The sequence below is a fragment of the Thunnus thynnus genome, chromosome 4, assembly GCF_963924715.1.
Source record: "Thunnus thynnus chromosome 4, fThuThy2.1, whole genome shotgun sequence".
Taxonomy (NCBI): domain Eukaryota; kingdom Metazoa; phylum Chordata; class Actinopteri; order Scombriformes; family Scombridae; genus Thunnus; species Thunnus thynnus.
The window spans coordinates 11,275,056-11,292,625 of NC_089520.1; the positions used below are offsets into that span (position 1 = coordinate 11,275,056).

At 37.3% G+C, this 17,570-nt stretch overlaps 1 protein-coding gene across 4 annotated transcripts in view; it reads left to right on the forward strand.

Moving 5' to 3' along the window:
* LOC137181157 (metabotropic glutamate receptor 4-like) overlaps positions 1-5,546 on the forward strand; it is a 166,731-nt gene extending 161,185 nt beyond the window's left edge. For 3 of the 4 annotated variants that reach the window (XM_067586602.1, XM_067586603.1, XM_067586601.1), the window contains 2 exons: positions 1,024-1,270; positions 3,606-5,546. In XM_067586602.1, coding sequence (XP_067442703.1) covers positions 1,024-1,270; positions 3,606-3,655 — 297 coding nt within the window. In that variant the 3' untranslated portion in view covers positions 3,656-5,546. Of the gene's footprint in view, positions 1-1,023; positions 1,271-1,757; positions 1,807-3,605 lie in introns of all 4 variants that reach the window. The other variant, XM_067586605.1, reaches the window with a different exon arrangement.
* The last annotated feature ends 12,024 nt before the right edge of the window (positions 5,547-17,570 follow it).

Sequence of the window (17,570 nt, forward strand, 5' to 3'; positions counted from 1 at the left end):
ACAAGACACTTTGACCATACATAGTAACCATGGGCTCTGGCAAGTCGGGATGGAATTTGTTTTACAATTATCTTATATTTTACAGACCGCACGAATAATCGTTTACTCAAGAAAATAATTGGTGGATTATTAGATAATAAAAATAATTGTTAGTTGCGTCTCTACACACATTCTATATCAGGCTGTATGTGGGAAATGATGTATGCACAGTTTTTGTATGAATGCATAATTTATACATCTGGCTGTACATCATTTTCTTGTTATATCTTGACTGAAGTAAAGTGTTTTGGTCTTATAGAGGGATAGTTAAAAAGTCAGGATGCATTCAAGTCTGCAGTATCATTACATTGTAACTTCTGTAACACAACTTACAAGTTAATTCCTCTCGGATGGCCAGTCAAGCAATCACAACACTGCACAATGTATAGAAATTACAGAAGCTTTTTCTTTCCTTCCTTCCTTTTCCTTCTTCCCTGAAGATGATTCATTAATTTGCTGCAGCTTTGTAAACAATTAAAATGGAATGAGTGAGAATGATACTCAGCATTGCCCTCCCCCCCGATTCAGTGGATTTGACCATGTGTAAAATTTTCATGAGCTTGTTTCTTTTTTATGAGCCTGCTTGTTATGAGTTAGAATAGGATCGGCTGGTGTTATCAAATCTATGTTCAGGTTGACGTGATGGCCATATTAAAACTAGCATGGCAGAAAATTAAACAAACAAGGTGGCCTTGGCTGGTTCGGCACACGTGCCATAAAAGCAGATGAGATGCTGATTTAAATCAAGTTTTATCACATCATTTGCAGTGAATAGTTTTGAAGCCTCTTTTGGCCACGGTAAAAACTACTTCAACAACAGCTTGGCCAACAAACGGGTCATTGAATGCTCTAATTAGAATGATACACAGCAGATGTCACTTGTACTGTACAGGCCACTACCCATAAAGCAATAGCTGCAACAGCCAGTGCCAAAAAAAGACTGAACAGTTTGTTTTGTGCATGTTTGGTGTTTGCCTTTTGCAGATGTACATCCAAACAACCACGCTGACCATCTCTGTGAGCCTGAGTGCCTCAGTGTCCCTGGGGCTGCTCTACATGCCCAAGGTCTACGTGGTTCTCTTCCACCCTGAGCAGAATGTGCCCAAGCGCACACGCAGCCTCAAGGCCGTGGTTACTGCTGCCACCATGTCCAACAAGTTCAACCCCAAGGCCGGACTCAGACCCAACGGAGAAGCCAAGACTGAGCTGTGCGAAAGCCTCGAAACGCAAAGTAAGAACATGAATGCTAATGAGGAAGACTTTGACTGAGAACCTGCTGGATCTTTTTTTTTTTTTTCTTCGTCTCGGGCATGTTTTGTCCTTCAGTGTCTGTAAATCAAACAAATTGTTGCGGAGATAGGAAGCAGAGTAACAAATAATTACTTATTAACAGATGTGTAGCATGTTATTTAACACTTCACTGAATCCAGTAAATTCACTAGCGTTGTTCATTTGGTAGGGGGGAAATGGATATTGTTTGCGAGTCAGGAGGAAGCATTACAGGATTGTCAATTATGTGTGTGTGGGGGGGAGCAAAGTCTTGAAGGAATGGATTACAGCTGTCAACACAGACCATATTCTGCAGTTCAACAATGCAACTACAAATCTACCTCAGATATACTTTCAAATGTAGCAAGTAGGAAATATTGATTTTGTAGTCTTTTGTAATTTTCTTTTGATGTTCACAAACCTGATTTTCATCATTTCATTGAATTTAGTGGCTACACAAGAAACTTGACATCATGACATGTTCCACATACTAAAAAGGTACCTTTTCTTTTAAACTTTTGCTTTCTCCATTTGCACTCCAGCACAGTTTTAACTGGTGAAATGATTGATGCATTAATTGATTAGTGAACTGACAAAAAAATTAACTTTTGATTATTGATCAGTGGTCTCTAATGCAGAAGAGGTCATGGCATCAGAGTATAAATGTGTATGTGAATGGGTGAATGTTGGCATGTGTTGCACAGACTAGAAAAGCGCTATATAAGTGCAGACCATTTACCATCTCAAACTCAAAATACCTGGAAGCCACTGGCCAGGTTGTTCTCTGCTAGGGAAGTCTACTTGAACACGGAAAACTCTAAGTAACTCTTCTTCCCTCATACATAGAGAGAGTAATGCTACATTAGACCGTATTTCTGGAGAACGGCAGCTTTCTTGCAGGCGAGTCAGAGTACTGCACCCAGTCTAATAATCCTGTTTGCAATGTTTTACTACTAGTGACTTTCCACACACTGTGCAACGGTGATGTAGACATGCATAATAGTATCACACTACATCACAGCTGGGTGTGGTCACAAGTCGAACAGACCACACCTGCCTGTGATGTTCAACTGATTTATACCCTCTGACCTGCAGAGGCCAGAACCCAGTTTAAACTCATTGTAAATAATCAAGTTGCATCTTACTCTCATTTCTGAAGCAGCTGAATCTCTCGGAGCGTGCCTCCCTCTAATCTCAATACCAATAAAAGTGCTTAGCACTACTGTATCAGTGACAGACTGTGGATTTATACAAGTGAAGTAAATAATGACTTCAGCAAATGAGTCAGCAGAAATTACTCATGTGACATCCAAAATGCTCTTCCTCAGCTTGTCTCTGGCAGGAAAAGGTTTCACGTCTGTCAACAGAGATACATTCCCTCCATCTGGCCTGCACTAATAAGGAATCAAGCCTATTGTCACACATTTTAAAGCTGTATTTACTCCTTAATTCTTTATACCAACAGTAGTGAAAAATGTTTCTCTTCACAGAAGAATAAAAGCGCTGACATTGTATTTACTGTTAGCACAAAAAACAGAAATCAATATAGACTGTATGCACGGTAGTAACAATGGCCCGCTGCTGCGAGGCCCATCAGAATAGCAACATGTAAACAGTGCAGCATTAATTCCTCTCTTGCTTTATGTTCCTGTTGAGGGTTAATAGGGCCTTTTGTTACAATAAGTGGCGAGAAGGCAAAGACACAGAATTGATAGCCAGCAGCAATTTATTCTGATGAGGTTACTGTTTACAGGGGCTGTACAGTGCATGGCTATTTGAATAAGCACCATTTGTCATTGTCATCCCCAGTGTGGATATATGGCTTGATGAAATTGAAAAATTCCTGTCTGGGCCAGCTCCCCCAACTGCCTAGATCTGGTGGCGATATGTCAGGATTTATCTGCTCCACCTCAGCGAATCAGCTAACACGGTCTTGGGAGACAACTGGAAAGTTGAGGCCTGATAACTGAAGGAGGTGGCGGGGGAGGGGGGCAGTGGGCTTTACTGAAACCCCCATCTGCTGTAGGTACAGTAATACAGGTCGTGCACTGAGGGTAAAATATGGCCAGAGAGTTAAGGAATATTTGGGAATTACCGGCATTTGTGCTATAATGCTGCATGGGAACGAAACAGCAACTGAACACAGATGTTCAGTTATGATATGACATTTCATCTACACTTGATACACCAGGAAAACAGGACACCACATCACACCACAACACCGCATCTCATATGTGACAATAGTTAACCTTGATGCGACTTGATTCTCACACTCACCTCTCATTTTTCTCTTTCAGGTTTCTCAACAAAGCAAACATATATCAGCTACAGCAACCATGCAATATAAGGGACAAAGGCTCTTGTCATAATGCAGGATTTCCACCTGACAGAGAAAAACATGCAGTGGATGTGTCATTGTATGGGTGGAGATCACCGAAGCATTGCCCAAAGACGTGACATGACGAGGACGGACCACAAAGAGGTGCAGGTGCAGACAGGGGACCAGAACAGATAACAGGAAAATTGTAAGGTTCCATCTTCTGTCAGCCTCACAAGAATTCAAAAAAAAAGAAAAAAAAAAGAAAAATATTTGCATGGCAGAGGCCTGGAGACTGAAGGATGGAGCTTTCCTTTTGAGTGTTTACATTTCAGCTATGCCCTCTTTCAAAGACCTCTCTGTCATCCTGAGCAGCGCGGACTGAAATTGAACTAAAATCAAGAGTGAGTTCAGGTGTTCTTAATGTTGTCTGCCAGTTTTGCAAACTATAATTAATCTTGAAATCCTCAAGGCATCACAAGGGATTAATCAACACCACAAAGGCATGAAAACATGGTTCATGGATTTGTAAGAGGGGTTTATGTTTTTGTTTTTATTTCTAAATGTATTCCGGTCTCATGAGTCAAAATTGACTGGAAATGACGATCATATCAACAATGCAACGAATCTGTACCAGACTCCATTCATTTTTTTTGCCTCTTCCAGGTTTCCTCTGAGTTAATAAGAATGACAATGACTACACATATAAGATGGTCTCTGCCGATTTTGAGCATGCCAGTTTCAACATCCTGTGTTGTGTTGTAGAAAAAGAAAAAAATAATATCTTTGGAATGCGTTTACACTCTGTTGCAGCGTTGTTACAATTGTTTGGGCCTGAGCCTATTGTACGTTAAAAACTGTTCTCAAATGGTGAAGGTCTAGTGAGTGATTGTTTATCTGTGCTTAAGTGAGGCCATGATTTGTATTATCGGTTAGCCCGAGGCTGCCACTGCCCTCTGCATACCTGTATGTGCTTTGAAACGGTGGCTCGTGGTTAAAACGAATCGTATTTTAGCCAGGAGATCTTACCGTGAGCTGTCGTCCAGGATGACCCTCCCATCACTGCCACTAGCGATTCTCTTGGTCAAACGTAGTGTAAGGGTAAAGCTTAGCTGTACAGATCCATTAGGAGGGGGAATTAAGATGAAGTATGCCCTTGAGAGAGAGGATCGTGCAATATGCCCTGAAGGTGATATCCATAATGGACAAGCTACTGAGAAAATCCATTACTTTACATGTCCTTCTCAGGCACTCTCATGATAAGGAGGAGGTGTCAGGAAGTTGTAAGGCTTTTCAACAAATGAAAATCTAATTGCAAAAGAATACAATATCTCTATCAATCACCCTCAGCTCGCTGAACAGATAAATAGTTGGCTTTGAGCAGTATAAAAGCCCTCTAATGTCTTGAGGAAAACATTGTGGGGTCATTTGTGTTGTGAATTCAATGCTGCTTTTCATGCCTCCCTCTGTATTACTTTCAGCACCATTTGTGTTGCAGAATAAAATGTGAGTGCTGACCAAATTAAATGGCAAGTTAATGTATGTTATTAAATAGATTGATGATGTCTGCTTTATGTCCTGACATATCCTAAAATTGGGGAAAATGTACAAAAAGATACAGTGCCTGGCTATCTGACTATGTATTTGTAAAACCTCATGAAAACTAATGAAGTGTGTGAAGCATGTTTAGTTTTTTTTATACAAAATTTTATTTCTATTAAAAATGTTTTCAAACTTCAATGTCCGTTTTACAGGTTTGTGTGATTTGGGAAAATCTAAGAATTTGTTCATTAATTTGATTCATTTGCTGTAAAAGGAAGAGATGAACTAACAGGTTGTTTGTATAAATATAAAACAATGTATGTAAAGTGGATGATTCAGTGGCAAACTTACATTGTCGCCATCTAAATGATTGGCAGCGCTTGTGTGTGAATGTGTGTGTGTGTTTTTTTTATCCCTGTTGTAAAGAAATAATACAGATTAAAAACAACTTTGTCAGCCCTGAGGAAAAAAAAACAATGGCTGCCATCCTCTGAATAATATGTTGCCACAATTGCTCTGATAATAGCACTGGAAGGACAGAGAATTGGTGGAGGGAAACATGAAATTATTTTAAATGAATGGTTAGTCAGTACTTGAATCCAAGGCCTCTGCATGCAACGAGCTCTCAGGATCTATCATCTTCTCCACGCCTCCCTGATACTGTGAGCCCACTATACAAAAGGCTTGAAAATAACAGTTGTTGCATAGCAAGTGTGCTAAATGCATGCCGGAGTACTAGATTACTACAATATACAGAGCACAGTATATATCATCCTCCCATGGCATGGACAGAATGAGGTTTCTGCAATGTTTAGTCTCATGAGGCTACAACCTTCTGCATGACATACAGTCCTTTTGTTTGAAGAAATTTGGAAATGTCTCATGCCAATCTGGCAGCAACAATAAATAACAAATTGTATTAGAAAAGTAATAAAGTAACTAAATAAATCAATAAATTGATACATTATTAATAACTGACACTTGGCTAAGGCCAACACAAGCTGCAAATGTCATTTGTTTCCTCAAGACCTACAAACTGCAACAATCAGTCCCACCATCTCAAAGTTTTTTGTTATTATTTGGACCCAGAATGACTGAATTTGCAGTGGCTTCTGTGGATGACATTCACAAACAAATTCATAACTCATGTTAAGAAAGATTCAATATCTCAGCTGCTCAACATGCAGCTGTTTTTAAAACACAGAAGCACAAAGGATTTGATTTACTGCAACAATGAAACATCTTCTAACACAGCATATTACTGTATGTATGCAACCCAAATGCATATAGTCTCTATGAGTATAATAATAGTCACCAACACACATTACAGAACAGTTGCACCATGGTGACCATATTGGTATAGTACAGAGAACTGCTGGTATAAGGTCGTATTCTGAAGCCTAATGCTAATACCCGATAATATACTGCTAAATATTTTTTGTGTGAGTGCAACACTAAATAAACAGAAACATACTGATTGGTTAATGCATGTTTGAGTGACTAATAATCCATTATTAGCATATTGTATATCCCAATATTCTACCTACTACTGATCAAATCATTCTGATCCTCTACCATGATGCAACTGAAAACTCAACAATTCTTGCATCTTCTTTAAAGTAAAATTGTGGCTGGCAAGCTTTTTACTGTGAAGCAACTGTGAAGTTTTCATCAACAAAAATCTCATTCTAGTGAATTAGCATCATAAAAATTATTTCTGTTTGAAGTTAAACTCAATCATATACACATACAGATGATAAGTATAATATGGAAAGACTGTGTTGTACGAATTAATAAAGTGGGGATGTTAATTATACTGACTAAACCACAGTAGGCCTTTTTTTGCCAGCTTTTATTTGGGACTGGTCTTCTTTTAAAGGGGACATATCATGCACATTTCTAGGTCTATATTTTTATTCTTGGGCTCAACTGGAACATCTTTGCATGATTTACTGCTCAAAAAAATATTTGATCTTATACTGACCCTCAGTTCAACCTCTGTCTGAAAAGCAGGATTTTTTTCCTACTTTTTCCTCATTTTTCCTTGAAATATAAACTTCTCAAATACATTCATACAGGTTCGAGCCTGGAAATACATTTGGAAATATGCGAGTGGACAGCGTGAACAACCCATGGAACAACCTTATTAACGGAAAGCACAAACAATATGACGTATTTTTTACATTTGTTCACCTCGAGTTTTGTAACATTGACCATGTATAACACAGAAATCCAACATTATAACAGTAATATTAATATACAAAAATCAAGATATGTCCTCTATAAGAATATATAGGACACTGACAATAATGCAAACCAATACAAATCATGATAGAGTTGACTCAACAGCTTTCTTACACAGTCTCAGTCACACTGTATAAGCTTCCAAAAGGTGTAAGTGGATGGCTACGATACTGGATAGGATTATATTCTACCGATCTTTTGTGTCAACCTTCTGGGCAGAAAGATAGATCCTATAATACCTGAATATTAGCTGAATTATTACAGAAATTAGAGAAGAAAAAGACTTTTCCGAAATGGCTGTTTGAAATAATGGCACCAACAAAAGCTCACTCAGCTTCAGTCAGCACAGACTTCACTCGCTGTGGAGAAGACATGTGAGTTTGTCTTATTTGTCCATAAACTGGTCTGTACTTGCTTCGATGAATCTGAGTCTGAAGGCAAGCAATTATCAATAGACTTGAAGAATATTTAGGACAATTTAAGATGTTAAGCAGCATAACGGCAAAAACACATTCAGGAACAAATTTCTGCGGGCAGTCATGATGACACGACAGTTGAGCAGTTCAATGCAATCTACTCAACTGTGTAATTAGAGAGATAGGATGATACAAATACACAGTTAGAGGTTGAAAGGTTTATCCACAGGAGCTAATGACTCATATGAACTGATGACACTATAAATGTACAACTACAGTGTGTCGTTGATGTGATATGATGTGAAATGTGAAAGCAGACAACAAAATCCAGAAAAGAATAAACATTCCCCCTGAGCGGAGACCCCTCTTCATCGCTACGTGATCACTGTGACAATGACAGCAGCTTCAGATTAGCGGAGTAAATTAATTCAAATACTGCTCAAACAGCACTGGGAAATATTAACATGAGCACACTACCCCTAAAACCCATCACACGATGCCTGGATCACAGTGCAATTATTAATCCTTTCATATGTTCTTGAAATGGTCTTGGCACACTTTCATAAGACAATTGAACCATGTCAAAGTCCTTAAAAAGTGTAAATGCTAACCGTCTTTTCTTCCAAGAAAGCGCTCAGAAAGTAATTTAATTTGGTTTTAGTCATCAAAAACCAATTTGATTTCATTAACCATTTAAACTGTATCTGATTGTGGTGCATGAGGACTGAGTCAAAGCTATCTGCAGCAATGATGCGCCTATGCTGAGACAGTCCTTGTGCAAGTATGAATAGCTCAGCAGATAAAATGTGTATCCACTCGATGCAGTCTGTAGCCCTTTCCCTGTGTGCACCTGAAGATAATACAATACAACTGCCCTCAGGTGACAGAATGGGCACAGGAGCACATTTGTCTAGAATTGAGCACCAATATACAGCAGGATTGAGAGAGGCATTGCAGTGATGTTTCTCTCAAGGGTCCTTTGACTGAGCTCTCTCAGCTGTGCAGCAATGCTACTGTATACCATCACAAACAGACTTGACTCTGACAGTGCCTGCTTTGCTGTAAAAAGCCTGATCTAGAGGCATGATTTTCCAACAGAAGAGACGGCGTCAGATGCGGAGGCTCAGAAATTCACTGTGGACAGCGAAAGAAGAGTGAGCTTAAAGAAGTGAAGAAAAAAGAAGTGACTCTGAACGTATGTTATGAAGCAAAATAACGAGGAAAACTGTAACGGCGTGTGAAGGAAACTAACAGTGCAGGCTCTCATGCTATATATTTGTGTTTTAAGAATCACAACCTCACATTTTCTCAAATATTCAACTAATATTTAATTTATCTTTAATAGGGACGAGTGATCAGAGACATGGTACTGTAGCTTATACACAGTGCACATACTATGTTGCTAGGAAACAGCACCTCATGAATATCATGCAGTTATTGCACAATCAAAGGAGTAATGTTCTGATAGTTCAGTGTAAAAGCAAAATGTTGGAGGGGTAATTCCATATGAAGATATTAAGATATTTTAATCAATTAAATACATAAATATTTCTATGTGAATATATATATATATATTTCTAAATACTGAATATACTAAAACAGATATATCTTTCTGTACAGTTTTTCATTATTTGTTCATTTTACACCACCTTTTGCACCTCCTTTGATTTCTTTTTTTCTATATTTTCTTTAAAGTGGCTATAATCGATACTTTTCATAATAACAATGTATGAACTGACAGAGTGTAATGTGAGAGGCAGTGATGAACCTGCAGAGATTTATCACCCCACTCTGCAGCTCCTCTCTGCTTTACGGAGCTTTATAGTTACTATACTATAGTTTTAGCTCATTGTTTACTGTCCAGCTGCAACTTTACTGTTTTGGTTCATCCTCAGTGCTTTCAGAGTGCCATGTTCAGGCTTCATCAGGCAGCTGTTTTCAGCAAAAAAGCTACAAAATCCCACTATACACTACCTGTTAAGCACCAAACAGACACAGTTAGTGACAAGCTGGTGAACATAGTGAAGCGTTTAGCAGCTAAAGAGCCAGATATTTCCTTCAGGAGTTGGTAGAGTCCAAAAACAGGGCTAAAAGAGAATGAATAGTGGACTTATGTTCATTCATTTCCCTGATAACTGGGCAACTATATGTGCTTAGGAAAGTCGTGTGATGTAGGTGAAAGCTCCAGAACAGTGGTGGCTGAAACTATTGGACCTTGTTGTGAGATTAATTTCGTCAACAGCCATTTTCAATGTCAAGAAGGTACTTTCAATCTCAGCTATTTTGTTCTAGTATATATTTGAGATGCACCAGTGGAATTTCAGGGCCAATAAAAATAACCAAAAATTGTCTTTGTGTTGTGGACAATATAGATGTAATAACAGCTAACATTAATCTTGCAATATCAAAAATGTCAAGAGGACAATAAGACAATGAATGTTTCTATTTTTTTTTTTTTTTTTTTTGTTTTGTTTTTGTTGTTTGTCCCACTCTTAACATAATCATTGTGAGGAAATTGTAGTTAACTGAACAAAGACCATTTTTCTGCCATTCTCTCTTCGGGGTGCCATTTCTTTGTATGTTTTTTATTGTCAACAAATTTCATGAAAAGAACAAAACCAACAACACATTAGTTTGTCTTTTAATTCTTTGCAAATTGCCTTACCTTCCCATGGTGCTTCTGAAGATGTAAATCTATAAAAATGTTTCATTCTCTGGGCTCAATAATGTCTTAAAAAGCTGATGTTCCTCAAACAGCAGTATATAGTGCATTTGTTGGGGACTATTTTTAGCTGTTAATGTACATTTGGTGCGCAAGAGCAGTGGTGTACCAACCTGAAAAATTTGAGAGTATCCCAGATGATTAAAGGGATAATAAGATATTTATGTTACTCAAAATTGTTCTTTTTCTTCTCTCAAATGTATTGCTTTTTTCTTGTGAAATACATTCTTTACATTCTCTAGAAATCTGTCACATGAAAACGTCATAAAAGAAAAATAATACATTTTTAGTTAAACCAGAACCCTATCTCTGATGAAATCTGATATGTTATATTTTAAAATATATTGGAGTGTTGTCAGTAAACCTAAACCTTAAATCTAAATGGTCACATGTTGACATTGCTTGATTTTAAGGGTCCACAAGCCAATAAGGTTGGGAACCATTGCACTAGTGATTGTATTTACGGCAGCAGGTCAGTGTATGTTGAGTTGACTTAAAATAAACTACAGTACCTGTGTTCATTGTAATGAAGTAACATGTGATCCATTACAGCACATCGGCTCATTGATATGTTTTATTGTTTTTGAACAACAATAGATAGATGGAGGAGGAGAGGAATGAGATTTGACCATCCTTAACAACACAGATACTTCTTACCAGGACCAGTTCAGTATGTAGATGACACCAGGTTGTAATCAGCATCAAACACTTACATTAATACACGCTCCATGTGGTGTAGTCGTGACAATTAACTAATCTTCTCACTTTGCTAATAAAAGCTGATTTAGATTTAATTAATTTCATTAACCATTCTGAAGCAATATGCTGTCTCTGTCATTAACTGTCAGCCAAAGCAGACAAAGACATTATTGGTCATCTTATCTTCAAAGTTGTGGTTTTAAAGCGAACACACTGATGCGTCTGTAAAACACAGACAGTGATCATCCCAACTGTGGAGTCCACTGAACGACAGTCCTAATTGAGCCCCAGGGAAGAAGGGGAACCAGACAAGTGCTGTGTGTCGAGATCCCCAGGTTAAAGAGACACTTGGGTAACATGTTTCCCTCAGGGAGGAAAAAAAAAACAAGTGTGAGGAGGTGGGTAAAGCCTTTACAATGAAACTAGGCCATCCTAACAAGGACTGGGAAAGACTGTGACAGTAGAATACAGTGCCTAGTATACCGCAGCCAGGGTCTCTCATACTCACTGCCAATATTGCTTTCATTTGCTATGCACCATTTCCCTCGCTCCTTTAAGCTCTGCCGACCCCAAATGCATTATGATGTTGTATGGTAAATATATTTCTGTCAAGCTGTTTCACCTGAAATATCTGGATCTTGATTGTTTAAATAATGACAAAGAAATGTTTATGTCAAGACAGATTCAACAATTATTCATATTTTGTTGCTTAATGGCTTAATATAATAATATTTCATAACAAAAGATTTTCTATTTTTGAACTGTAACTTCTCTTTTTGTACATTACACATACAGTGTCAAGAGACAACAATGCATCACAATTCTGTTTGAAATCCTTCTACAACTGTCGGACAGATTGCCAGATATCCATGTTGACCTCAGCATGATTTGTATTAGGGCTGCAAGTAACGATTGTTTTCATTACAGATTAACTGGCGGATTATTTTCTTGATTAAAAAGAATGAAAATAGTGAAAAAAGCATTCACAATTTGTCTGACTAACAGTCTAAAATGTTAAATCTTAACATTTTAACATAATTCACATTTGAAAAGATTTTTGGCAATTTTTTGGCATTTTTGCTTTAAAAATGACAAACAATTTATCGATTATCCAAATTGTTGATGATTTGCGTCGACTGTGATGCTCCTTGAACATATCATCTAGTGCAATCAGGTCAAACTTTCACTCTGACCAAATATCTGCAAAACATTCCCATCAGCCTCAGCTGTATTTTTTTAGCACTACTTAGCAGATGTTAGCATGCTAACACGCTAAATTAAGATGGTGTGAACATGATAATGATTATACCTGCTGAACACCAGCATGTTAGCATTGTCATTGTTATGTTAGCATTTAGCTCAAAGCACAGCTATGGCTAAATGCAGCCTCAAAGAGCTGCTAGCATGTCTGTTTTGTTTTAGTCAGATGTAGCCAAGTAGTGCATGTTAAGTGTGATCTACTATACCTGGACTCTAAGGAGAAACTAACTTATTGTAGGCCTATGATTACCAACCAGGCCAAAACCCAATGTAATACTCCTGTCTCTATTGTAATTACACAGTGAAGTTTTTGAACTTTCTTGGGGCATAATCACAGTTACCTGCTGGTCACAGAGAAAAACACTGAGTTGTTCTAATATTACAGATCACAGCACAACACAAACACAGGCACACAAGTACACACAGTCTCTATTATTATGCTATGAACTGCTCACTTGACAGTACACTCCCTAATTTTGTTATCGTGCTCAATAGCTCCACAAATCCACACATGCTCTCCTCGCTCACTGCTGACATTTTAAATACATGGCTGAATTTCTTTGTCCATCTTGGTTTAGGTCACAAATAACTGTTCTTCACATCCAGTATTACAACAATTTTCTTTCTTCAATTACAATAGCATGTGACTGACACAAACAATAGTCATAATAGTGGTGATTAAACATACTTGTAAGAGTAAACATCCAACAGAAACATGTAGTGAGAACAGATATACTGTATACTGTATCACCATGCTTAACACCGTTGACTGGCTAGAGAACAGGGCTTTTTTACTTTTGTTGCTGAAATCTCTCGGGACACCTCTCATTCTTTTGTAGCACCTACCTTATGTGCTGAGCTTGTGAAAAAAAGCAGTAGCTGGTGGCAGGAGGAAAGTTGTTTTAAAATTACAGACTGAAACTCAGAAAATAGGTGAATAAACTGTTGAGGCATGCGGTATTGATGAACACTCCAAACAGTCAATTTGTGCTATGGGGCATTAAAAGTCTTACTTATTCTGGATTTAAATAAAAGTAATCTTTGTTGTCAGCAAGAAAATTTGATTGATTTTTCTGATTTCTGATCTACATCTACATAGTCTGGGGAAAAAAAATTAACTCTATTACTTATTTTATCTGATTAATGTCTATGAAGTTTTAAACCACTTAATTCAAAAATGGAATGGAAAAATGGATGAGTAAGCAGCATGAACAGAACGTTTCTAAGATGCAGACTAATATGTGTCGTGTTACTCCTGCAGGGCACATTAATGGAGCAGAATGTGAGTTAAAATAGTAAGTTACGGGAGCTGGATTGGAGTGATGACTGCATGTGTATAATGAATGAAATGACAAATTGAACAATGAGTATTCAGGGAAGATCCACATTTGTCTTGTCCCATGAGGGACTCTACAACAACTTAGTTTGTGTGGACTTTGCTAAGAAGTAGGTCAAGTCTAGTTAGAGGTGAACTCAATCCCTGAAGCTGTTAAAAATCATGATTTATTGTAAGCCATTCAAGCCGCCCTCACCACAGTGACACTGCGGATGACACTGTAGGTAAATGTGATGCATAGGCTAGAAAAGAATTCTACTTTTATAAGAAGAGAAGGGTATCTGGTCACGGAGAGGATGGGAGCTCTGTTTCTGCACGAACAGTAATACAATACAATCAACACAGAGGGCACGAGATGCAAAGGAAGAATTTGCTCACCATTTTTAATGTAGTTCCACCCTCCAGGCAGATAGTCACCATGACTCTCATAATATGACCACTCACACACCACAACAAATTGTGGTCAACACTGGATAACACTTGCTTTGATTAGGGTTATACAACTTTGGTCCTTCTATCTAAAAGAATTAATGACCAGGCTATCTGCTTTTCCACTGAGGAAGGTTGGGAAAATACTATAAAAATTTTAAGTTACCAGGGAATGTTTATCTCCTTGAGACTCACTTTTCTACCACAGAAATCCATTTTGCTGGATTGATTTGGCTGTTAAACCTCATATTGAGATTAATATTAAAGCCACACATTTTCTGGACCAAGAGAACGTTGTATCCATAAATAAAGCTCCACTTAAAATGACTCTGTACAACCACTCTTCAAGCCAAAGAAGTGTTTTGTACATGCTTTGCTTGTGGCTCATCACATAGAGTGGGTTGGTTATTATACACAAAATGCTCTGACATGTAGTGTACATGTTTTTTTTCTTTTTTGACTCGATCTATGTGTGTGTGTGTGTGTGTGTGTGTGCATGTGTATGAGTTTGAATATACGCTGAATAAAATCAGATTCACACTTTATAAAATTAAAATTAAGATCTGAATGATCAAAATAAAGTTTGGAAAGTTTAATCTGTAGTTTGAAATGTAAATAATTCAAACATTTGTTGATGTATTTTATTGGCGCACATGTGATTGGTTTACTTTCTGTTAGTTTTTGCCTGGATTGTTTGAGTTGTTTTGAGCAGAGCCATAACTGAGACTTTAGATATATGAAGGTTTCAAGTTTTCCCACATCATCCTCAAAGCATCACTAACTACTTGCAAAATTCAAAATTTCTCATCATAATTTTGGCGAAAAACCAGAGTAGGTTGTCTTACTTGGATTTTCATACTATATCAGTTAACTGTTCAATTATACTTCAAGGATGAAATTATTGTTAAGATTACTATTTGATAATTAATCTATTTATTAATATGACTTTAATGGTGTTTTAAAGCCTTCTCCACAATACCAGAAATAAAGCAGATCCCATTTTAAGAATTTTAACGGGGTAATTATACTTATTTTGTGGAAAAACTATATCAGACACACATTATTGTTCCAAACAGAGTATATTTAATGATGTTTTAATACATGTCTGGATGGGATCTTAACTTATTTAGTCTAAACATAATGGAATCAGCTTATAAAATACCCACCATGTGTATGTACTTAAATAGAGACCATTAAGACAGCCTGGGCTGCTGCAAATTCACAAAAAAGAATAAATAAATACCAATGCAATGCCCTCAATTGATTTTTAGCTTCAGATTGAGTTGAGTTTTAGATCATTCCCCTGTCAGAAATCCCAGCATGCAAGGCTGTGAGAACAGATCTGAATCTCTGAAAGCAGTGCGTTGCATTGAACTCTCAACATTCATATCTAAGTTTTAAACCTTCAAATTCTTCTTTAAACTTTTAAAAATCACAGCTGAATATTTTGACCTTTCAAACCTAGTTTTATGATTTGTGAATATGATTTTCCTCCTTGTACTATCAACCCTCCTGTGCTCCACCAGCAGCCTGTGGTTTCATGACCTCCCCTTGAGGGCACAGCTTCATTTCTAATGGTGCTTCTGCAACGCACACACTGAACAAAAGTGACAGCTTCAGCTTTACTTTTTCTTCATTACTATAATTTCAATGCAAGTGTCAAACTCTAAAGCTGATATAGTTGTTAGGAATACTATATACTGTATTTTTTTGTCCTAGTGCAGCAAGAAGAACATGACACTATTGCTTTTTACCTCAAGGCAAGTCATAAATTCACCACTGGGTCTGAAGAAAGTCTCCAAATGCAAAAACAAATGTATGTTCAACAACCTGTGACAAATGCTATCAGTCACAAAGTCCCTCTGATGTAGAGGGTCTGATACAGGTTCTCATCAAACCTCATCCATCCTCATTCTCTTGGAGTTTTAAGATTTGATGAGTGCACAAAGACACGAATTGCCTCTTTCCCTCTCAATTTATTTGTTGCCTCAAGGCCTCACACTGTGCTGTACAATCATGCCGAAAAATATTAAAATAAAATCACAAACATCAATATTTTTACCTCCTCCTACATGGGATGACATACTGAGGAAAAACAACAATAATGGTTAGTAAAGGACAACAGCTTACAAAACCAGACATCCTGCTCCAATCAAAAGCTGTTACAAACAGCTGATTAGAGTATAAGCTGGGGTGCTGGGCCAAAATGGGAGATCTACTGTGGAGGTAATGGGCAGTCTCACGGTAACCACGCTGTACCTTTCATCAAGATCTTAACTACACCAGTCCTCACTGATGTGTCAATTAAGTGTGAGGAATAAGAGGGTGCAGTCTGGTTTCTGTGCTGTGTGCAACACTTCTGCAGCAGAGCCAAACACAATGCTCATAAAAGTGACATTTTTCAGCCTCCTAATTATCAACCACCATCTGCATAGTGTCTGAGGGATTATGATGATTTGTTTGGGGAATCCTAAACAATGAGCCCTGAAAAACAAACTGTGGCACAAAGAAAACCAATATAATATGCTAGATTTATATTAGAGGTTGAAATTAGGTTAGTTTATACATTATATATTATTATATATTAGTATTACTTTGTTGTTGCTTTCCAAGTGAAAAAAATGATGCACATGTTATCATGTAATGGATAATAAAAGGTTAATTTACAGTAAGTGGCTGAATTGTAATGTGTCTAAAATTTGTAAAAAATGAGGCTAAGCTGATGATTCGATTGTTTGCTTTCCTTCTGAGAGACTGAAAGATAAATATCAATCTTATGTCTGTGCATTACGTATAAAGCTGGAACTGAGAAGCGATTAGCCTAGTTTAGCTAGAGTCGCATAAAGGCTAGCCTGGCTCTGTACAAAAAATATATATACAATTAACACACTGTATTTTGTGTGTTGAATGTGTACTCAAACAGAAATGTAAAAATAACAGAACTTGCTTCCTCAGTGCAAACGCAAAAAAAAGTGTTTGAGGCTTTCTGGGTCCACAGCGAATAAACATTAGAGTTCTTCTCTGATTGAGACTGTTGGCTCACATGAATGACATTGAAATAAATTACTGCTGCTCTGTGTGACTTTTTGGCATACCTTTACTTGAAGATGTCCCCTATTTAGTATTCATAAACAAAACAAAATCATTTAATAAATGTTAATAACACACTATAATATGGTTTAAGTGTTTACTAATGTATTTGTCAGCAATTATAACTTCTTTTATGAAGACATATTTTATATTATAAATGTGTTTTTACTGTATTGTCATTCAATATCTGTTTATGCACCAGAATCT